At 38.8% G+C, this 24,574-nt stretch overlaps 1 protein-coding gene across 4 annotated transcripts in view; it reads right to left on the reverse strand.

The window, feature by feature from the left end:
* The window catches only part of ASAP2 (ArfGAP with SH3 domain, ankyrin repeat and PH domain 2), a 90,733-nt gene that overhangs the window by 64,482 nt on the left and 1,677 nt on the right, over positions 1–24,574 (reverse strand). For all 4 annotated transcript variants that reach the window (XM_062634538.1, XM_062634537.1, XM_062634536.1 and 1 more), the window contains exon 2: positions 3,410–3,482. In XM_062634538.1, coding sequence (XP_062490522.1) covers positions 3,410–3,482 — 73 coding nt within the window. The remainder of the gene's footprint in view (positions 1–3,409; positions 3,483–24,574) is intronic.

Genomic DNA, 24,574 nt, shown 5'->3' on the forward strand with positions numbered 1-24,574 from the left:
CACACAACATCCCCAAGAGTTTTCAATTCCCTAGCATCTTAGGGACCATTATTCTGGATCTATGTTCAGATTAAGCAAAGCCAACAAACCAACAGATCAACAGCAGTTATGAGACATAGCCCAGAATGCTCCTATTGCAGCTATACCATTAGCTGAGCTGGTTCTCCGTAAGTGCTTCTGAAGAACACAAAATTGTATTTTCTCATGTAACCCTCCAAAATACTCTCCCTTCCCTACTGTTTCTTCCCAATGGATTTAAAAAGTTTCTCTACAAACAAAAGGTTTGGAACCTACCAGAAAGACATCTGAGTCAGGTTTGTTTGAGGGTGTAGACACCTTTTTAAAAGTAAGAAACTAAATTATATACAAATTAGAGTTACTGTCTAATCCTCTATCACAGTTTCTAAGTTCACGCATTAAAAAAGAAAGCCAAAACATGTGCATTTAATACTCAGGGAACCTATATTAAAACCTCAGTAAAAGTTCTCATGAGTGCAGGGCCAGTTTTTGTTCTGTCAAAAGAAACCCTAAGGGCTGCCAAGTGGTTGGGTTAGTGATATTTCTACTGGAGTAAAAGAAATGCCTCTAAACCTTTCTTGTCAAGACTGGGCAGCATGAATTTAAAAACTATGCAAAAACTGCTCTGACAAGTACACTGATTATGAGGCACAGTCAAGCACTCAAAAATAAATGAGAAAAAAAAATCCTGGAACAACCATAAAAACAGAAGATAGGGTGCCAAATAAATATGTAACAGATGACACAGCTCCAGATGAATCTTAAACCAGAACCTCCACAATCCAAAGATAACAGCTTCATTATGTTAGGCAAGAAGGAACTTTTTTCAATTAGCTGATAAGAATTACACCGCAACAGCAATTCTTGTTACAACCTTCTATCTCAACACCAACATTCCCACAAGTTCTGTCAGATACTGGTGGCTCTCCAAGGTTGCCAGGCCTATCTGTTTCACATGTAATATAGGTTTTGTTAGCTCTAATTGCTATGAACTGCACAGTGAGAACAAAAGCCAACAAATGCTGTTTGTTATTCACAGAAAGCTGCTGATTCACAAAAAACAAAAGCTTCAGTTATTTTTGCAAAGAAGATAAACACACAAAACTCCATGAGATTGGCACACAGATCAAAATGCACACAGAACAGTTCTTTGTATTTTTATCAGCATTCAGAAATATCTGACTTTATGCATCATGAAAATATGAAATTGCAGCTCATCAGTTCTCTCTTGTCATGAAGTTCTCAACATACATAACTGGAAGCCTTCAAGTAGGATGATGCTTCACACAGCAGCAGAGCCAATGTAGTCTCTGATGCTGCCAAAGAGAGTAATTTCACCCCTCCCATGCCCTCAGCTCTTGATGATGTATATGCCTTACCATCCCAGGTGCTCATTTAATTCCAGTTAAGTTGATTTCATAGAATCACAGAATCAGAATAGTTAGGGCTGGAAAGGACCTTAAGATCATCTAGCTCCAACCCCTCCGCCATGGGCGGGGACACCTCACACTAAACCATGCCACCCAAGGCTCTGTCTAACCTGGCCTTGAACACGGCCAGCGATGGAGCATTCACAGCTTCCCTGGGCAATCCATTCCAGTGCCTCACCACCCTAACAGGAAAGAATTTCCACCTTATATCCAATCTGAACATCCCCTATTTAAGTTTTAACCCATTACCCCTTGTCCTATTGCTACAGTCCCTAATGAGGAGTCCCTCCCCACACCCCTATAGGCCCCTTTCGATACCGGAAGGCTGCTATGAGGTCTCCACACAGCCTTCTCTTCTCCAGGCAGAACAGTCCCAACTTCCTCAGCCTATCTTCATACAGGAGGTGCTCCAGTCCCCTGATCATCCTCGTGGCCCTCCTCTGGACTTGTTCCAGCAGTTCCATGTCCTTTTTATGTTGTGGAAGCCAGAACTGCACACAATACTCCAAGTGAAGTCTCACAAGAGCAGAGTAGAGGGGCAGGATCACCTCCTTCGACCTGCTGGTCACGCTCCTTTTGATGCAGCCCAGGATACGGTTGGCTTTCTGGACTGCGAGCACACACTGAAGCCAGCTCATGTTCATTTTCTCATCAACCAACACCCTCAAGTCTTTCTCTGCAGGGCTTTCTCTGCAGAATCTCTTCTCTGCCCAACCTGTAGCTGCTCCTGGGATTACTCCAACCCAGGTGTAGGACCTTGCACTTGGCATGGTTAAACTTCATGAGGTTGGCATCAGCCCACCTCACAAGTGTGTCAAGGTCCCTCTGGATGGCATTCCTTCCCTCCAGGGTATCAACCGAACCACACAGCTTGGTGTCATCGGCAAACTTGCTGAGGGCGCACTCAATCCCACTGTCCATGTCAGAGACAAAGATGTTGAACAAGACCGGTCCCAACACCGATCCCTGAGGGACACCACTTGTTACTGGTCTTCAGCCAGACATTGAGCCATTGACCACAACTCTTTGTGTGCGGCCATCCAGCCAGTTCTTTATCCACCGAGTGGTCCATCCATCAAATTGATTTCTCTCCAATGTAGAGACAAGGATGTTGTGTGGGACAGTGTCGAACACTTTACACAAGTCCAGGTAGACGACATCAACTGCTCTACCCCCGTCCATCAGTTCTGTAGCCCCATCATAGAAGGCCACCAAATTGGTCAGGCAGGATTTCCCCTTGTGAAGCCATGCTGGCTGTCACCAACCACCCTGTTTTTCATGTGCCTTAGCATGCCCTCCAGGAGAATCTGCTCCAAGATTTTGCCAGGCACAGAGGTGACACTGACTGGTCTGTAATTTCCTGGGTCATTCATTTTCCCCTTCTTGAAAATGGGGGTTATATTTCCCTTTTTCCACTCATCGGGAACTTCACCTGACTGCCACGATTTTTCAAATATGATGGACAGTGGCTTAGCAACTTCAGTTGCCAGCTCCTTCAGGACCTGCGGATGAATTTCATCAGGACCCATGGACTTGTGTACATTCAGGTTCTTAGGATGTTCTCGAACCAGATCCTCTCCTACAGCGGGCCTAGGGTACTAGCATGTACACTGCACATGCAGCTTTACATGAGCAACAAAGCTCATCTAGGGGTCTGCCAAGCACCGGGGGTGGCAGAAGGAGAAGGTAGTCCAGACCTAGTAGAAAGAGGATAGAGCACAACTTCTCCACCTGGTAGCAGTATGACAGCTAGATAGGTTCAGCCACCTCACAAAATTTCATTCTTACTGAGCTCGTGATCAAGCAGCTATTTAAAATACACAATGTTCAAGACTGCTATTTAAAATGTACTGTTTTCTCTTCTCAGAGTTACTCATATAACTCTTTCTGATTCAGTAAGATGACTGTTTAAATTCTCCAATTTCACCAATATAAACTACCAGGAATTATTATATACTTACCCAGACCAGATATGTTTATGGCTTTGACAGATTTCTTCATCTTATAGAGAACAGTTCGGTCAACATCCAAAGCCTAAAGAAAAATAGAAAAATTAAATGCAAAATACTGGATTGCCTTCTGGTAAATCTGTGCCCTGGAAGCCTCCTGTAATTGTAACTGTTAGTTAACATCACACACCCAGCGCCATCTAAAATGAAACTCTTTACACAGTATCTTCTCTCAATGTTAAATTATTAAATAAGCTTGAAACAGTTTCAAGCCATCATATATTCTGACACTGATAAAGGTACAAGCAATATTACTGCCCCAGACAGAATATTAAAAATGGAACTTAATTTCAGTTTTCCTGGATAATACAATTAATTAATTTCACTCCCAACCACATGAATTTTCTCAGTTATGCTGAATAAACTAACTCTCAAATATCTTTCACACATTTTAAAACTAAGACAAACTTTTCATCAACACAACATAAAATTCAAGTTTAAATCTTACCCAGAATACCGAAGCACTTACAACCAATTTGTTTCAAAGAAAGAAGTGGAAGCAGGCAGCCATTCTGCTTATTGAAGTGACATATAGGCAAACCCAAAAATGTACCACTGTTCCAGAAGAAAGATGCAGAACTGTGATTATACAAGCTATTTAAAACTGCAAGAAAATTTAAGTACGAGTTCCAGAGATGGTGATGTGGTCATGTTTTTAGACCCCATGGAAGAACGATACCAAACACTACAAATTATATTACTCCAAGAGCTGTTCAGTGTGATACACGCTTAAAAAAAAAAACAAGCAAAAAGCACCAAACTCATTCCAGTTTTCATTCAAAAGATTTTAGCAAATTGCAGCTGTTACACACCTGACTTACTATTGTTTTATTGCTAATAATTTGTACAACAGAAATGTACGTGGAAAAGTCAGTCCCTAGGACCCTATCCAATCATTTTAACATACTGAATGCAAAAAGAAATATTATCCCTCATATTTATGGGAGTGTTCTTAAACTGAATGCATTCAGACCACAAATAGCTGAGCAAAATCTTCACAGCATTCCATGGAAACCAACAGATTTAGAAGGTGCCTTAACATTATAGTGCCATAGTACTCCTATATCCTTCAGAAGTTTTACCTTCAGCATCTTTGTACTTCACATCTGAAACATGTTAGCAGGAGAACCATAGAGGCCTTTTCACCTGAAATTCTGAAGTACACAGGAAGAGAAAAAAAAAACTAAGAAAGCCTATAGAAGTCACACACAGCTCTGTTCACCCTCTGCAGCAATTTGAATTGCATCCACTACACCAAACCTGTACACAGTGGGATCTCAAAGGTTAGATTACTCACCTGTCTGGATGGGAGTACACAAAGTAAACTCCCTCACTGTATTTGGTGAGTTCTAAAAATAACCTCAGAAAAACACCATCTGATCAGCTGACTACAGAGGAACAATAATTTCATCAAGGACTCCATCAAAGGGCAATTATCCTCTTGGACACAAAGTGAAAGGAGTGTCTTAAACTACTAGCATTACAAACAACAGTCCAAAGAGACGGCTGACAGAGTCTAAAAAGTTACAGGCTCAGCTCTCAGCTAAGACTCAGGTTTGTGTGTACAGCTCATAAACTACTTGAATCTCTGCACCTTAGCTTAGGGAAGAGGAAGAAAAAAAAAAAAAAAAGGACAGTACTTCTTGAAAACTTCCAACACTTGAAAAAGAGAAGTGTTGGAAGAAAAAAATGAAAAAATGCACTGGGTAAATTATGAACTTATATTACTAGGGTCAGGGGTCCAGATCCACCTATGGATTCACAAAATCTTTTGACCCATGACTGCCTCAGTCAAAAAGCACAGACTCTCAGTAAGGGAAAACTTCAAGTCTTCTTCCTCAACTGAAGTCATCATTTGGTTTACAACTTCTCTCAACCAGTTCATGCTTTCACTGTGATCAGGCAGCAGCAGAACAAATGCATAAGACACAACATAGCCAAGGTCAAACAGAAATGACAGACAGCTAATGCCCCAACACAACAATTTGAACATCTACCTATCTCAGCCAGCTGTCCACATCAAAATTCCAAACAAGGATGATAGAAAAAAGCCCCACACAAACAGTACTGAGGGCTACAGAAGAAGCAAAACCTAAAACCCTAATGTGATGAACACATACAGACTGCCAGGTCAGGCTTCCTTGGGTATTTCCCTTCTTCCCCTGCCTGCCTTTTCAGCTGTGCCAGGGCAGGTGCTTAAGGAGATTTTGTAAACTACAGGAGAGACATGATCTTTGTTTAAAACGATGTAAGGAAAAAAAAAACCCTGACTTATTATTTTTCAGTTGCTCTCAGGCAGTCAACCCCTTCACACAACAGAGCCCAATGGAAAAGACAATCAGAAAAACAGGAATGAGTAGGACAACCAACATACACAGGTTCTCCTGCGGAAGAATCCTCTGGGAAAATTTCTGAACAAGAATTCAGTAGTTGCCTGCGCGCAGTGAGCACTTCTACTATGCTGCTATTTCTACCATCTATATATTTTTTTTAAACCCTTAACATTACATTAGTCCAAACATTTCTTCACATTCATATTCTGAATGAATATCCATTCACAACAGAATGGGCTTTGTAAGTTCAGTTTGTCTGGAAACCACTACCACATTTTTATTGTGACAGCAAACACTGGGTCTGCAGTACAATACTGAAACATCCAGGGAAACAATATGACTAAAGCAAGCTAAATACCACCTTGACTAACACTGACCTAGCACTGACTTTGCTAGCAGAGGACTTTGCTCAGCTTCTGTTGAGGTAGATGATCCACTCCAAAGCCATGGAAATCAGAGACAAGTTATCCCAGGAACAAAATATCCACCTTCATACAAAAGCAACATTGACTCAACTTACTTCTTTCCTCTTCCAGTCATGAAAGAAAAAAAACAAAACCATAAAAAAGTGAAGTAATTTGTGACAGTCAGTACTCCATGCACTTGTATTTGCATATAAAACCTAAAAGAATATTGTCATTACCAAAATGAACAAACTGTCACAAAAATACCCTACATTTCATTCTTTTAAAATAAGAGCAGTTTATTGTTAATTGAATTCATTGATGCAACTAGTGAGAACAGGAAGAAATTTAACAGTGAAGACTGCAAAGCTGTGTATTCAAGGGAAAAATCTATATACGAACTCACAGCTCAGGCAGAAAAACAAGTCAGGAGAATAAAGGGGTTTAGCTTATCAGATGCTTGGAGAACCACCACGGGGTGCCAAAGTGAGGTAGCCATGAAAAACAGAACCATGAAGACACAGGATATCTCCTTCCACCAAAGCCAAAAGAACAAATTAAAAACAAAACAACAACAAAAACAGCAACAAAAAAAGTCACTAAATACTACCGACTCTTTGGAACACCCAAAAGGTCTAGGTCGAAAATGCTGATCTTGACAGTTTGCCTGTGGCTCTGAAGCACTGGATTTTTGACTCTGATAAACGCTTAAAGAAAAATTATACACATAAAATGGGAGGCAAAGTAGATGTTGATTTCACCCACCAGTATGGGAAGTATGAAATAAAAAGTCTTTCTTGAACTGCACCGGTTTGTAATTATATTACTGGCAGTAAGGTGCAGATAACCAAAATTCGCTAGCTCAAGCAGATAGCTAGAAGGAATTGGAATCACAGAATCTGTGGTTTGGATTGGAAGGGTCCTTTAAATATCACCTAGTCCAACCCCCCTGCAATGAGCAGGGACATCTTCAACTAGATCAAGTTGCTCAGAGCCCCATCCAGCCTCAACTTGAATGTTTCCAAGGATGAGGAATCTACCACCTCTTTTGGCAACCTGTGCCAGTGTTTGCCCACTAGGCAAATATAAATAAAGACACGAAGTGCTAGAGTAAATAAACAACAATAATAATAATAAAATACTGAAAAGCATAAAATGTAGAAAGAACAGGCTGCCATGAAATGATCACTAGTCACTCACAGGTGTTTGGGCTATTACAGAGGCAACTAATGATCAGTACGATTTTGTCTGGGTAACTGCCTGCAACTTGTGATGTTCAGTTAACCTGTCAGACAGGCTGTAAGTAGCCTCCTCTCTCCAGAATGGAGAGGGTCCCATCTAAAGTCCTTACTGGTGGTAATAAAGCAGAAAAAGATACAAACGCCAAGAAATACTAAACTAGAAAATAATATTAGCATAAGAACAGCTGAGTTAAATCTGTACCTGAGCAAACTGTGACTAGGAATAGGGAAAAACAAAATCCTGGAAAGCTTTCCAAACAGGAGATGAAATGGACCTGAATAACTTTATGAAAGATTAATATGTTTATTCCTATTGTGGTAAGAAACTAGACTTGCTCCTGTGGAAGGTTTCTTCTAGTCCTCCATTCCTTTGCAAAATCTTTTGAGAATGCTGCATTTAAGAGTGGCTCTGTATGCCTAACGGACAAAACACTGAAAAACTCTGCATCTTTAGCTCTGTATTTTAATCTTGCTTACAGACCAAAAAATGTGGAAGGAGACTTCACCTATGTTTAATCGAAAGACATTGGTTCTTATTCACAACTAGTGTTTTAAATGGTTAATTTCGGCATAAAATTTTGACTTTAGTATTGTTCTTCGTATTTTCCCATCCTTTTCTTTGTCCAAATCTTAACACTTAGAAATCAATTTAAATAAAGCAGTAGTTTTATTGTACTTTCAATTTCTAATGTATGTTTCATAAATATATACACACTACCCAGATGTGCACACACATGTCAAAATGCTACCTTCCCCTAACTTAACTGCTTTGTGCACGTTCAGTACTGCCAGAAGCAGTGAAATTTAAAATGGCTTCCGACACTGCATACTTCAGCATTTCTTTTTACCCACTTAGAACGTCCAGTAAACTTCTGAACCAGAAGAAAAATGACCATGTAAATCATATAGTGGGGATCACTTTGGCCTCTCATGTGATACTTCTAGTTTTGACTCAAAAAACTCCATTGCTAGACTGTTTATTTTGGCATCTGTTTATTTCAGTACAATGTAGTCAAAGATGCCATAATCATTTTCGTAGTCCCACTCAGTTTCAACTGATGAGCACTCAGACTTCCCTCTTTAAAAAAAAAACCAGTAAATATAGCCTTGATGGGGGGGGGGGGGGGGGGGGCCGGGGAGAGAGGGGACAGGGACACAACCCACAACAACAAATTATATACAGTACATAAGTAAAGAAGCTACGTTATTGTAGAAGTGGTGCTATGCAGTATGAACTGAAACAAACTCAGAAGTGACCTTCCTTAGTGTGCCCTTGTCAGTGCAAAGGTTTTTTGAACACAGGATCTATGTCTTCTGTTCACTTACTTTTACATGACTTCTAATGTTAATCTTGTGAAAGCATTTTTAAGCTAAATTACTTTTAATATCAGAATCTATGTGGCGTTGCTGCAGCATATATAGAGATCACAGGGATCACTTGTTTGACATGTCCAGAACTAATATGCTGTGATCAGCCTGGTATTGATCTTGTTCTCCTGACATGAATTTCAAGGCATCTAAATAAATGGTGACATTGAATTTAAATATGAGAACATTAGCCAATTTAATCAAACCTGTCGCTCGTATCAGTACACTTCTTCAAAATCCATAACTAATCTCTCTTAAAATGTCACAGAAACTTAAATTAGTTTGAAAAACTGTTTTACAACATAAAGCTACGTATACACTTTTTTAATAGTGAAAGCTATTAAAGACATGTTTATTTTCTAAGCTTGAAAAATCTAACTTTTCGTTTTTCTTACTGTATCTTCCATTAGTTTATCTATCTGCAGTTACTACGCATGATCATATACACCACAAAAACCCCAATCCTAAAATTACCTTCAATATGCAAGTTTTTTTACAATTCTAACTCACGTTGGTTTTTTTCAGAGCAAGTTAAGGCTACCATTTTGGCATCTATCACAAATGCTTTGGACACACTGCTAATGTGTTCTTCTCAAGGTATTCAGTAACACAAGTGTTAGGTATTTGGGGCGCCACAGGTTGAAAATGTCAAGATTACAATAATGAAGTAAGTGCATTTCTGAGGTCCATACAGAGTGCAGAAGCACCAATATTCAAATCATAACACAAACTATTTTAAAGTCCTATATGCCTGAAGAGAATTTAGCAACAAACATGTCTGTGATAAGTGTATTAGAGAGTGGAACAAGCATATCAAAAAAAAAAAAAAAAACGAAGAAAACACACTTTTAAAATGACCAATAGAGAGAGGACTAAAGTAGCAATTGATCAGCAGCAAAACTTTTTTTCCTTATGTAGAAAAAAGGTCTAGTTTCCAGTTTCACCTTCACAAGCTTTCGACTCCGAACAATAAAATGTGCCAACTAATTAGAACCAAACCCACCTTACCAGGAAGAAATGAGACTACTGAAACTTCCTACTTGGTATGCCACAATCTGCCCAGACATTTTAAAATTACAATGCAGCTATTCACGTCCATTGCACATTGCCTAGGAAGATTTAAGCCCACTGGGAAATACAATGTTCAAACATTTCATTGGTGCTTCCCCTTCTCCCACCCCCCAAAAAGGAAAAAAAATCCCCATTAAAAGAATAACCTCAAAACTAGCATCAATCCAAAAAACTATATTGTCTAACTAGATCTGTGCAATATACAGGCTTCTTTCTCATGGAAGGGTTATTGCCTCGTATGAGTAAATATATTTAATACATTCCAGGCTGGCACAAAAAAAAAAAAAAGCATGTATTATTTGATCTTTTCAGTGGAAAACAAAATGGGAGGAAAACAAACCATTCTATTTTCATCATATTTAATTGGGGGGCTAAAAATGCAGGAAGGCAGAAACAAGATGTCCTGGGTTTAGCAGTAGCAGTCAATTTTTCTCCTTCTCGGTAGCTTGTGCAGCATTTAAACCACTGCTTCCAGCCAGACAGCTTATTCACTCACTCCCAGTGAGTGGTGCCAGGCTGGAAGCAGTCGAGGCCCGCATCCCAACCACTGGGGGCTCTCCCATTCTCTGCTCTCGGACAGATGGGGAGGAGAATCAAAAGAATGCAACTCCCAAGGGCTGAGACAAGAACAGTCCAGCAACCAATGTACAACAGAAATCACCACTGCTACCACCAACGACAACAATGATAAGAGAAAATAACAAGGGAAGGGAATACAATACCACCCACTGAAAAACGAGTCCAACCCAGAAGAACCCATGTCCTTCTGGGTAACCCCACCCCCAGGCATGACGTGCTGTGGTATAGGAATACCTCTTTGGTTAGGTTGGGTCAGGTGTCCTGTCTCTGCTTCCCCCCCAGCTTTTCCTCCTCCCTGGCAGAGCATGAGCCTCACAAAGTCCTTCGTCAGGGTAAACATCACTTAGTAACAAGTGAAAACATCAGTGTTATCAGCACTGTTCCCGGGCTGAAAGTCAAAACACAACACTGCACCAGCTACCAAGAAGGAGAAAAATTGACTGTAACTGCTAAACCCAGGACACAAGAGTAACTGAATATCCCAAAGATGATTTTGGCGCCTTTTACAGAAGCAAAGGGTATGGGGAAAAACAATGTAGTAGCAGCACAAACAGAGTGTCCCAGGCTCTAGTCGTTAGATGTTCATTAAATATCTTTTGTGCCAAACTCACAGTAGAAGTCTGGGTCTTTATCTTATGCAAGTGTCCTTACACCAATGCCCCATTTTTTCATGATTCAGAAAGCAATTCTCTGTAGTGGAACACAAAAATGGCCATACTGGGTCAGATCAACACTCCTTTGAACCTGATATCCTCTACCGGTAGGGGCCAAGAGCAGATGTTCAGGGCAGCAAGCAAAATGCATACACATCCTTACTCAGGGTAGTCTCCCCATTCCCAACAATCAGTTTAAAAAGAAAAAACTAAGAGGCTCTCAACCAGAAACACTACATAACCCAACAGGGTATTATCAAAAGAAACAAGAAGCCCAAGGTTTTTAACTCCAGACAAGGAAAGATAAGAACTATGACTTCTCACAGCTCAGCACTAGTGCCTTCATGACTGCAGGACAGCCTACTGTGGGAAGTTGTGAGGGAGGAAGGGAAAGGAGCCGGCTCTATTTTTTATTTAAAACAGTCGAAAGTCTCTCCTAATACATTCCTTCTTACCCACAGCAGCTCCATTTTAGAAAGACTAAAATTAGCTATTTCATATTCTTGATCATTTGGATGGATTTTTTGCTGAAAGCATTTATAAAACTGGATCTGAATTTGTAAAATATCTCAAGGTATGCAATATTTTTTCACTCTTTAAGAAACAAAGAGTCCACTGGAACAATAACAACAACTAAATGCTTGCAAGTACAGCCAAAGCAGTAACAATATTTTGGAAAATAAATTATCAAGTCATTTGAAAAATAATCCTGGAGACAGGAACCTGTATGTTCTTCCCCATACTGCACATCTAATCAACAAAGACTCAAATAAAATATTAATATACTGACTTCAGATCCAATATAAACAATTTTCTTAACCATTATATCTTTAAAATAAAATTTAATCTCACTCTCCGCTTCAGCAATCTGCATTAAAATATCGGGCCACTCAATAGCCATAAGTGCTTCTGTACTTCACCCATTCCAGTATTTCAGAGTAAGTAATAAAGCCAGAGGCTGCTGTAGATGCTGAATGCAAATAGCAATGTCCTTCCCAAAACCAAAAGGACTCAAGAAGAAATTTGGTCAATTAGTAAGGAAAAGAGAAGTGATCAAATAATGACTGTAGAGACAGCAGAGCAAGAATCTGCTCTTGTGCCTTACTGGGCTGGTCTTGTTTAAGAAGTAACAAGAGCATGTTTTGACTACTCATATCCAGCAAGCATAATCATTTAGCTTTTCTAGTGTATCTTTACCGGCAATCTGATATTAGCTGTAATTAATCCTCTCTGACTCAAAAGATCAGAGATATCCACAGACATTCTCTCTGTTATCCTTCTGTTAGAAATGAACTGCCTACACTGCTGGCCTCAATCCACTTTTCTGCTATAGAAGGTGGTAAAAAGCTTCCAAAATTATGTTACCCCCCTCCAAAATTCTCTTTCCATTCTCTTATTGTTATGTCATTTCCTCCCACCATGTATTAGGTTTCTTTTTTAAATTCTCTCCAGTTTCCTTCCACTGATCACCTTGCACATTGAGGGAAGGACTTACACAAAGAGTGGAAAAAAAGCCCTCATAGGCATAGTCTTGAGCAAGGCATTCTAGTCTCTAACGCGTTCTAGCAGAAGAATTATAAAAGCTTTAATCTGGGTAATTACTTTATTTGTAGTGCGCATGTGAAGCAATGCTCCAGAACATTATATTCTACAGTAGCTATGACAGTCGATTTGTATAAATAAACTCTTGGGTGTGAGACCTGTCTACTTAAGAGACTGTGAAGGTACACAGACAGACATGCAATAAAAAAAGACAGGGTTTATGGCAGAATTGTCTCTGCAAATTCCCCTTCCACAAAAGCATTATTTCTCCAGCATCTGGGTTTGTGGTTCTTGCAGGCCCAATGCCAAGGCAATCTGTCTGAATAAGCACTGGTCTATTTGGCAGAAAAATGTAGTAAACATTTTGGCTAGAAACTATTGTGCATACAACTAAGGGTATGCACAGTGGAAAGAGGTATTACAATTGCTTTGGGAAATTTGGGAAATTAATACTTTTAAGTAAAAGGTAATTCTGCGGCAAAGGTAAAACATGGGAAACTCTGACACTGCTCTATGTTGTATATAAAACTACACTTGAGCATGATAACTTTGTACAATGACTTTATTTTTTTTACAAAAGAAAGATGTGAGGCCTCAAAATCAGAGTTCTCTAACAAACCACTTCCATCACTGAAGAGAGATCTCAAATGAGAGGTTCAGAGCCTACAAAATATTACATCATTAATACAAGTCACTACATGATACCGTTGCATGCTGAACAAAAAGGGTGCTGCATCTGTGTATTAATCACTCCATTTCCATATGTTCCCTCACTACAAGAAGTTGGAAATGCAACACATACTTAACCAGGGATCAGACACCAAGCATTTTTGCATAATAAAAGCTCTTGCCTAAGAGAAAAGAACAGAGGCTGCTTATGCCAACTATTTCTCCAGAACACATCTACCTCCCGCATTAAACAATTTTTATACTGATAAATGTTTTTTCCTTTTTATTTCATCACCAACATTGCAGCTATCTGCTTTCAAAGGCAATATGACTGTACTTTAAATACAGAGGTCATAAGCAATGTAATAAACTTGATGCACTTTCTACAATGGCTCATTTTTAAACAAAGATTGTGTAAATCAAACTCCCTTATTATTTAATTGTTGCTTAATTTTCCAGCTGCACTAGCCAATTCCCGATACCCACATCCATGTATTAGTATTACGTGGTTCAACATCCTAAGATACATCATTACGTAAAACAAAGTAACACAGATAACAAGATAAAGTTCTAGTGACAACTGTCTTGAAAAGCCTACTAATCTTTAATATCCCTCAATCCATGTAAAAATTCTCTGCTTCTGGAGAGTTCCTTTTACAATTTAATACATACTATAGTTAACCTTTCAGTTTCATTTACCAGTTCTCATATGAAAGCCCTGTGTCAAATGATAAAAGTTCTTAAAACAAGTAAATTAACAACCAAAGCAACAATTAAATAATAAGGGTGTTTTATTTATACACCCTTTTCTCTTGAAACACTAAAATTGTTTCCATTTTACAGTCGCTTCCAGACTTCAGCCTGCAATTTTCACTCCAACCTCTCCATAATTCAGCACACCAACTTCAAAAACCTCTGCAGGGTCTCTCAATATTAATACAGTTTTCCCCCCATTAAAAACAACTGCCTGATATCATAATTAACAGCAGCTAATGCAACTGTAAGATTAGCCAATTTACGGCAATCAAACTTTTGATAACATCAGTATCTGCCCCTTTTGATTAAGTTGAAAAATAAATTGCACCAATTTCATTTTTTTTTGGATGCTTTGTCATACTGCAGATGTGGGTAAAGAGCTCATTTTTATTATATAAATGAATAAACATAATATTTTGTGAATTTCCATCTGAGAATTTGTTTTTCACTGAAAGAATGCATCCAAACCGTGTCATCTATTGTCAATTCATTTTAGGTGCCAACTAGAGACATCTCAAGACAATATTACAGTCTTAAAAACAACGATCTTAAATTCTGCTGGAATTTCAACAGCTATCTCTACAACAAAAATTAACAGGCACTCCTGTCACTAAGGACATCTTCCAAAATAATCCAAAGTTACAGTTATTAGTGCACCAAATAGCAGACATAAGATACCATTTACATCATATTTGACATAAAACTAAAGCCTTTGCCAAAATAATCAGGAAGTTCATGCACACAGAAGGTACCTATAAAATGGAGTACACAGTACTTCCCTATACTACTGATCATTAGGAAGGTAAACTCACACACAGCTGCTACCTATGCCGAAACACTGAGCAACTTCTGCATTTTAAATTCAAGCATCTTAGAACAGAGAAGCACACCCAGGTCTATCAGCATTTCTTAAAAGTCCTTAAAAAAAGTGGAAACAGGTACTGAATCAACTGACTGAAAATAAAGAGAAAAATGCCTGAATCTATATGTAACCAAGCACCATCTGTCCATGCACCATCAGCACATCTATAGGGCTTGGGGGAGAAGGAAGGTAGTGGCAAACCCTACCACTCCATCCCTAGCAGAGAAGACTGACTGAAAATACTTACATGAAAAGCTCATCATCCACAACTAGAGCAGTTAAGCAACAGAAGAGAATGAACTAAGCAAAAGACTGAATGAAACCAAACAATAAGCAGCTTACAAAAGATTTACTACTTCATTGCTTCTTCAATGCTACTCTCTTCAGCGCAGCTAGCATCTACTCTACATGGAGCTCAAAGTGTAGGAGGACTCTCCTGGTGTTTTTTCTGTTGTTGTATAACATACACCTACAGTTCCGGAAAACAAATGATTAAAAACATGTGCTTTGCAAGACTCTATAGTTTTATAGCTAAGGAAATACCCACTCCTATTGCTAAAGCCAAACAGTAATCCTGTTTGATTGAAGGGGATTAAAATGATTAGCAAATGCATTTGTTTCTGAGTTGCCTTCCCTAGAATACAATCTGATTTCCCTTGAAATTCCTAGGAAAGAAATCTTTCACTAACAAAGAACAGAAACTATAAAATGAAAGAAAATAATCCATATGAATGTTCACATTGCTTCACTCTTTTCTCCCTTCCTATATGTCTTCTAAATGTAGAACCAAGCTTTCAGGAACTTCAAAGTAATTTGTTTAACTCTAATCACTTCAGCCGTTTTGATGTATCTACACACATACTTAGCATAATGCCTAGACAGAATTATGGATTTCAGACTACAACTACATTGATAATCTGATCTTTCATCAGGAATAGCTGAGGGGTCCACAAACAGCATATGGTCCTATACACCACACTGCTCCAAGATAATGAGGAACAGAATTTCAGCCTTCCCTCTCAATTCCCTATTTCTTCTTGGTTTAACAATCAGATACAATAATTTATACTGTAGTTTCTTTCATGTTAACTTTTACAGCCACCTCAAAAGAATATAATCCAAAGAAATACATTGTTCTCACAAGGTCATTTCAACAGTAAATATTTTTGTGAAACAGAGTTCACATATACAAACAAGCAAATTTTTCGAATTCTATCCAACACCTACTCACTGAAAACAAAGTCTACTACTCTGGATGAAAGTACTGAATCACACTACCCGAGCTTATTTCCTGCAAAGCAGCATTGCTCAGGAGAAACAAAGCTATTCAGTTACAGCACTGTATCTCATTTCCTCCATCAGTAAATTCTCCCCCACAAGGTAACTTTCTCTTTCCAATTAAAATTGAGATATATACAACAGCTGAAGTCTGCATAATACTCCATACTATATCACATTTTCTGGATATATAATGTGCAGAACTCTTCTGCTCTCCTTAACTATAGGGTAGGATGTAGCTATGATATCACCGTTATCCACTTTTCTCCATCACTGTCCCTTCCCTGCCTCATTACTAGACTGATCCTTTTCACATTAGCCCTCCCTCCACATTCTCTGTCTGGTGTTTTCATCCTACTTCCAACATAAACACTGCTGCACTCCCCCTTCCTTTGCAGTTCCTGTTAATTCCGATTCCCCTGAACTCCAGAATTCTGATGCATTTCCTTATCTTCTCCTTAATACTTCTCCCTATATTCCAGGTCCTGACCCTCAGAATCCTGATTCATCACAATACTTCAGCTTTTGGATAACTCTCAATTACCAGTTTGTCTTTAATTCAGGTTTGCTTTTCTTGCTTTTCACTTCTGTCTGATCCTCATATTACCTCTCAGACATTTCAGCTAGTACTTTCCAAGTCTTATTTTTTCTTGCGTTCCCACTTTTTGTTGCTTCTTAGCCAAATTTACTCCTCCACTAAGCCCTACATTGATGTAAACTTCATTAAAGAAGTCTGGATTTAGTCCAAATAAAAGCTGACAGTCATCTTAATTGCAAAAAAATTTCTTATCTAATATCCAAACTCTTCAAGCTTATGTCTCTTCCCCCCTCCACTCCCCACACTGAGAGCAATTACATACAGTAAACACTTTGCACGCAGAACAGCCCGAGACTGATGCTAACAGTAAGACCGTGTGGGAAAAAGGCTATGAAAAAAAAAGGAGAAACAATCTCACCGTCAGCTTGCAATAAGATCAGTAGTTACGTACACCTAACCACCACCAAAAAACAAACAAACAAAAAAACAACAAAAACCAACACCCCATCTGTCTGTTAAAAATCACAGAATCATATAATACTTAGGGTTGGAAAGGACCTTAAGATCATCTAGTTCCAACCCCCCTGCCATGGGCAGGGACACCTCACACTAAACCATATCACCCAAGGCTTCATCCAACCTGGCCTTGAACACTGCCAGGGATGGAGCATTCACAGCCTCCCTGGGCAACCCATTCCAGTGCCTCACCACCCTAACAGGAAAGAATTTTCTCCTTATATCCAATCTAAACTTACCCTGTTTAAGTTTTAACCTGTTACCCCTTGTCCTGTCACTACAGTCCCTACTGAAGAGTCCCTCCCCAGCATCCCTATAGGCCCCCTTCAGATACAAATGGACCAAAGCAGAGATTTTTAACTCTACTCTAGGTGTAATCCCCCTCTACAGCTTTACAAGTGTAACTCTCAGTAGTTCTATTTTTCCATGAGAAACTGCCAGCACAGATGAAAGAGTAAACAAGGAGCTACACAATTTGTCCTAACATGAAGTTCCTGAGCATCTGACTATGCTACAACTTAAGACATGAAAGCAGATGTGAAAGTACTGTCTACTTGCATAGCAGTGGCAGTTGTTCACAGTATTTTTCTAGCATTTGTGGAAGCAAGAAGGGGAACTGGTTACTTTGCTAACCTGCCACTCCTCCAGGATATGTGCAAGCTATGAGCAAGAACACCTCTCCTCCTCAATGTAACAGTTTTATGGTCTGCATTTCTACATCCTTTGCAAACATTTTTACTAGCTGCAAATACTTCCTTTCTCTGAACCCTTGCTTTCCGAACACTAAGCCTAAATCAGCTATCATCCTAGCCTTCAGAGGATTTGCTAGGAGTATCTGCTAGTTACCATCCCAGTTCTTTCAGAATCCTGGAAAATAAGTTAACCAGCCCCAACAAGCTGAATACTTTAAGCTCACAGTTTTATTTACTGCTTTGCTTACTTGCATCCCTCTCCCTGCTATCCACCCTACCTTCTCCCATACTTTGAGCTCAGAAACTGCAGCAGGACACTCTTTCAGATCTTACAATACCTACATTATCTTTAATACCGCTGCATTTTGACTGTATTATCCTTTCTTTTTCTCCTCACAACTCTATGTGATTAAACAGTGATTCTGCTCTTTACTGTCTGCTCTCATTCCTAAAGGAGCTTGACTTCTGCAAATTTGTCTTTTCTCTCATACTCTTTAATCCAAAGCTCTCCTCTGACTACATGGCTTTTTCTTCCCATTTTTGACAGGCCTGGCTCATCTGGGACATTCTTCTTGGTGTTCCTCAAGTCTGTAGCTTTTCCTCACAGTTTTCCCCTTTCTTAGGATAGCTCATGAACATTCTTCGAGCTTTAGTACATAACATCTTCAGAGCTCACCAGCACTCAGTTTATTGATTTGTTCCTTAAATATACTTTTTTGCTTTTTTTTTGCTTTTAGTACACAATGAATGCAACCCCAGTCATTCAAACACTCCACTTACTTCCAGTGTCATCCACAACATCCACTTAATTTCTGCTAATTCAGTGATTCTCACATTAGCTTTTCCTGCCTCTGTCATCTTGGCTTGTCATCACATAACGTGGCTGAAATACAGATCTTATTTATTCCTCTTGCACTCTTCCTCCATGCTTGCAGTGTTAGCAGACAGCCCGCTTTGCAAGACCACAACCAACAGGTTCTCTTAAACTGAAATCTATTATCAACCATACAGATCCTTTCTGCATATTATCGCTAAAATAAAGACTTTCACGCTAAGCTAAGGTTTTTATCCATAATCTCATAGTTTTAATTATTTCAACATTCTGGCCTTGACAAATACAGTTTTCCTCAATCACATCTACTCATGATACTAAACCCTGAATCTCTTTCCATATTTCTAAAAGCACTCTCCTTTGCATTAAATGTAAAAAGAGTGATCTTTGATTCTAATACTTATCAGTAGGCAACACCAACCATCTCTTGTTTATCCATGACACCCCCTCCCTCTGATCAGACTAACTCCAGCCACAAACACCCATTAGTTTTTTTAAAATCACACCTTCATGTTTTCCTACCAAAGCTTAGTTGGTGCTTATCTTACCAACACTTCCATTTTATAGCTTCCACAAACTCTTCTGAACTATGTATCACTAAACATAGAATGGGAAGGAGAGCAAGGATGGAAGATAGCCTCACAGCTGGAGAAGCTACAGAAAGATTTCACATGGAGAATGTCTCTTCCTCCCTCTCTAGCAATTTCATTAAGAATATAACATTTACTCAGAGCCAGTGAGGACTGAGGGCAAGTGAAGACTTGCTGTGAGCCCATCCATAAGAGACACCCCAGTTTAGTGGGAAGGTCATGTCAGCCCCAGCCACGGCTCTAGTACCATGGACAGGGCTGGGCCAAGGCTGCCAGCGAAGGGGCAAAGCACCACTGACCTCTGCAGCAAAGGGGCTTTGACAAGAGAGATAAGGAGACTCTAAACATCAAAAAAGTATGAGAAGCTATACCCAAGACAGAGGGAAGAGTTAACTTAAACAGGGCTAGGCCCAACTTTCCCAGAGCTAATAAATATACACAGAAGGTGCAAATGATAAAAAAATAAAAAAAATAAGAGCTGAACTACAGTGTTTAAGAATCACTAATGCACACAAATAAACCACTTTACAGCAACTCAGCTACAAACACAGCACACTAGTCAGGTGCACCAAGTTTTCTTGGATTCCTCCACCTCAGCAGCCATGTCCACTTGACATATGGACTATAAGTGCTTTGGAGCAGGGATTAGACTTTTATCCTGTGAATTTGCAATGCTTTTCAGAACAAACGCCCCACCTCTACCTACCATTGCCGTATATTATGGTTAAAAGAGAACAACATGAAGATGAGAAGAGGAAGTGAAGGTGGATTAAACCTAATCAGAATTAGCCACTTCCCACATCTACTCTCTTTTAGCATCAGCAAGAAATATACTAAATCCAGATGATTCTGAGAAATGCAGTGGCGCTACGGAAAACTCAAAAGATAAAAGCCACAGTTCATGAAATCCTTCAGAAGAGTACATATTTTCCATTGATCCTCCTGTGGGGAATGAGAGCATTTGGTAACAGAAAATGAAAACATCATTAGATGCACCAAAGTGAGGTGCACAGCAAGCTACTTAATATGGCTTGAAATTGTTTTAACTGACTGCACATTGTCTGCACTTTAAAGGTTTAAGGTTTTAATTCTGCATTTTAAAATATGCACAAAGCTCCAGCTGAAGATCTGCAGTTTAGCTTCTGTATTTCTGTAACTTCCATGCTCTGTATTCCTCTCAGAAAGAAAAAAATTCCCACACTCCCTTTGAAATCAGCATACGATTTGTGTCAATGGCTTTCACAGAAACCTCTCTAGATGCTAATGACAGATAATCACAATTCCAGAAACGAAGTAGCAGTTGACATAAAAAAAAAAAAATTTTAAACAGCATATAATTAATGAACTGCAGCGAGGTAAGAAAAGTGTGAAAATATATTCTAGCAAACACCACATTATATTGGGCAAAGATATATTTTAATAAAAGGAAATTTATGAGTAATAGCAGTAAGTTTCTCAAAATGCACTGCAACATATGACATTTCCTACTGCTTCTCTAAGTACACAAAAACACCCTCTTCACATAGTTTCCCAAAACAAGTCACAAACATGCACTACAGGAAGACAGAACTCCAGTCCTAAAGACCTGACAAGCAAAAAATACATAATGGGGAAAGCAGAAATTTTAGAAAAACCCACATATGTATGCATGTCTCCAGTCTCACATTCACCCACCCTATCAAGCTGCTATTCCTTCTTGCCCTTGTTAGCTTCGTAGAACCAAAATAGAGCACAGAGAATTAAAGAATTTTAACATTCAAGAGGGAACAAAACTCAATAAGCTTCAATCCCTCATGCCTCTCCAAGCCAGCTGAAAATGGTGGGATTCCCTCAGGTGGCCTACAGAACAAAGGCAGGTAGAGGCCCAAAACTACAAGTTATGGCTTTAACATTAATTGCAAGGATTTTACAAAATTCCTGCAGAGTGGCTTTTAAATAGACCTCAAACAATTAAAATCTACTTCTATGCAGAGAACTAAGACCAGCCTCACTACTACTGTACTGTTTCATTTGATTTTATGTTTTCAATCTTTCCACCACATATTCATCCTGTCTACTTCTTACAAGACATTCATCCCAGCAGCAAGAGTTACTATGGTGGGGAGCGTGTTCCAGTAATTTATTAAACTGTCAATATTTCCATTCTCCTCTCTTCACAGGGAAATCCATGCATGCAACAAAGTTTAAGTAAGTGGGGTAAACTTTACACCTCAAGTCAACCTCACCACCAAGACATTAGATGAAAATGTCTTTGGCGCATGAACTGCCTGCTACTCTCTGTTCACACAGTAACCTGCACAACAGCCCCCTACCCTTCTTTCTTGGTCCACAAGCACTGGACCACGATAAACAGGTAGAACATAAATAAACAGGGAGGATTTTTATGGCTTTCAGTTCCAGTTTATTGTAAAACTTAACTCATGCTTAAAAAAGTCACACACTTGGATTCTAATTGTTAAAATATTATAAAAAAATAATTTCTAAAAATCTTTAAAGTTCACAGGTATTAGGACCACTTTGCAGGCTCCATTACAGTTTAGGAACTATTTTATTTAACTTATAGCACAAAAAAGAAAGAAGTGTAGTATTACCAAATAGCAGTACCAAAATCAGATTTTTAAGCTTTTGTATCTTAAGAATGGTCACCACACATTTTTAGATCCTGGGACCTTTAACAGCAAGTCAACTAAAAAGACTGCATTTGTCAGACTAGATTACTGATTTCAAGCAACTCCTCCCCCAGTCATGTGGCTGTGCTCTGCACTCTATCAATTAAAACTTGTTTAATCTTAGTCACTATCACACACGCAAAGATTAAACAGTAACCTGTAAGGGCCTGTGACACATGCTGTTCACGTTTAATTTTGTTTTAGCAGAAGCTAAAGATTCCCAATATTTTGCTAAGCAACACCCTAATCTGAGAACAATGTAGATATTACATGATTCCTTTTCCTCTGAAATCATGCTGTGTTCTATAAGCACGCCTTTCCTAATCCCTTTTCCACTACCGACTAAAAAGGATCAGATTCTCTTCCAACTGTCTGAATAGGCATCAGTTCCCAAACTGGGGTGCAGGAGCTTCTGGTGATCACAAAAGGCCATGATCCAGGGTCTGTAAGCGGTGTTACAATCACATAAACCAGTAAAAAACAGTCATATTTTTGAACTGACACAGGTCAGTTAATAAATCAGTGTTTTCTGAACTTGTAAGGCAATACCACTGCCCACGGAGATGTATCGGTAAATTATACACTTATAATTGTCCAATATCTTATTGATTTCCTTACTTACCAAGTTTTTTCCACTCCATCACTGAAAGCAAGGCCTCATTAACTAAACTTTTAAGACACTATTAGATACCTGCTAATTACCTAAGAATCACAAAACTGGTAAGCCACAATGTTAAAAGTGCAAAAGACTTCCCAGTGGAATCTGGAAGCAGGTATCCATGTTTGCACAGAGCTGAGCTCAGGCTAACGAGCCACATTAGCCCCTACCTCCTGTGCTTTTGCTCTGCCTCCCCCTGTGCCTCTGCTTCCAAGGAGGGGCCTGGGAAACTCAAGCTGGCTTCATGCAGGCAGTGCATAGTCCATTCCAGAAATGGATTTGCTGGGAAAAGCAGTTAAAAGACATCCTCAGAGCACCAGTATTAACCACTTAATTTGTTATTTAATGCATGTATTCAATATCCTGGAAAACAAACACTTAACTGTCTTCAATTAAATAACTCTTCCAGTCACTTGTTAAAACCAATGCCTACACAAAGGCAGCAGTCAGCATGGCTTCAACTTACCTAATAACTGTTTTGAATACCATGTTCCCTAAACTATACACAGCCGGACTTCCTAGTTTTCAGAACTGTACTGTCTACTGCAACACAGCAGCACACACTGGAAACTGATGCTTTACAGTGCCTGTGACATTAAAAATGCACAGCTCTTTTATTTACCTGTACATTTTTAGATGCATTCTTTACTGTCTTAGTTCATAACAAGCTGATGAACTAATTCTTGCCTAGTATTTTAGAAAAAAAGGTGCTGAGCACTGATATCTCTACTACACAACTTATGACAGCTTTTTATCAAAGGATCACAACCTGAAAAAACAGGCACATCATCCTAAATGACCTGAGTATTTCCAAACCAAAGAAGTCTGGATTTGAAAAAAAAAAATCTTACAGTTTTGAAAATTAATTTGTTCCTCTTGATAAACCACAAAGAAAAAAAATAACCAATAGTCATTTCAACACAGGCTTTAGGACAGAACACAAACAGCCAGCAACTACTGATACTTTGCCAAAAGTGCCAGATAGACGAATACTATTAAACAGCTATAGCCAGTGCAATCTCTCATATCCTGCCTTGCAAACTTCAATTAGATCCATAAGACAGTAGGCACATTCTTTATCATCATTAATATAGGAGATAATTTTTGTACCTAAAATAGCAGAGTCTGATTTCCAAAATATGCAGAGATACAAAGATTTATCGTACTGATTTTCTTTCTCTGCTACACTTCTCCACAAAAACAAATGCTAAGCAGATTAAATAAAGAATCCGCCATATGCAAATTTGTAAATGCATATCATTCTCCTCATGTAAAAAGTTTTCAAAATGTAACTTATTGAGTTAAATCTTTAAGACTTTAAAACATGTTACAAATTTTATGCCGTCATACATAAATTTTGTATCATCAGAAATTTAAACCATTTTTCTGTTTTTTTTCTGAGAAGTGTTACGACATCTTTGCAAACATACAGCTTTAGAAACTGATTTAGAGAAAGACCAATTTTCATGAGACTTGTAATAATCCCTAAATCCAGCAAAACTGCTTTTGACCCAAATGCTAACTTCAATTCTGTGATAATCAACTATTAAGCAGCTCTACCTTACAACAGATTCACTATTAAAAATAATCTTTAAGAAAAAGTTACCTTTAATTCAGAATTGCTGATGTTAAGACTATCAGGTTAATAAGGTATAATTAAACCTAGGCATTTAAGTGCAAGCTTGCAGGGAAGAAAATTATCTCAGGAACAAAACTAACTACTTCTGTGCAGATTATTTTGAATTCAACTCTCTGCTCTAGCGGCTTTGGGAACTGGCAAAACAGGAAAATCTTGAAAAGGGTGTTTATACACCTAACCCAGGTTTTGTTCACTTAAGACACATTAATAATCCATTGCTAGTGGCA

This window comes from Pezoporus occidentalis, unplaced genomic scaffold (genome assembly GCF_034315485.1).
Source record: "Pezoporus occidentalis ecotype Australia unplaced genomic scaffold, CSIRO_AGI_Poc_V1 ctg43, whole genome shotgun sequence".
NCBI lineage: Eukaryota > Metazoa > Chordata > Aves > Psittaciformes > Psittacidae > Pezoporus > Pezoporus occidentalis.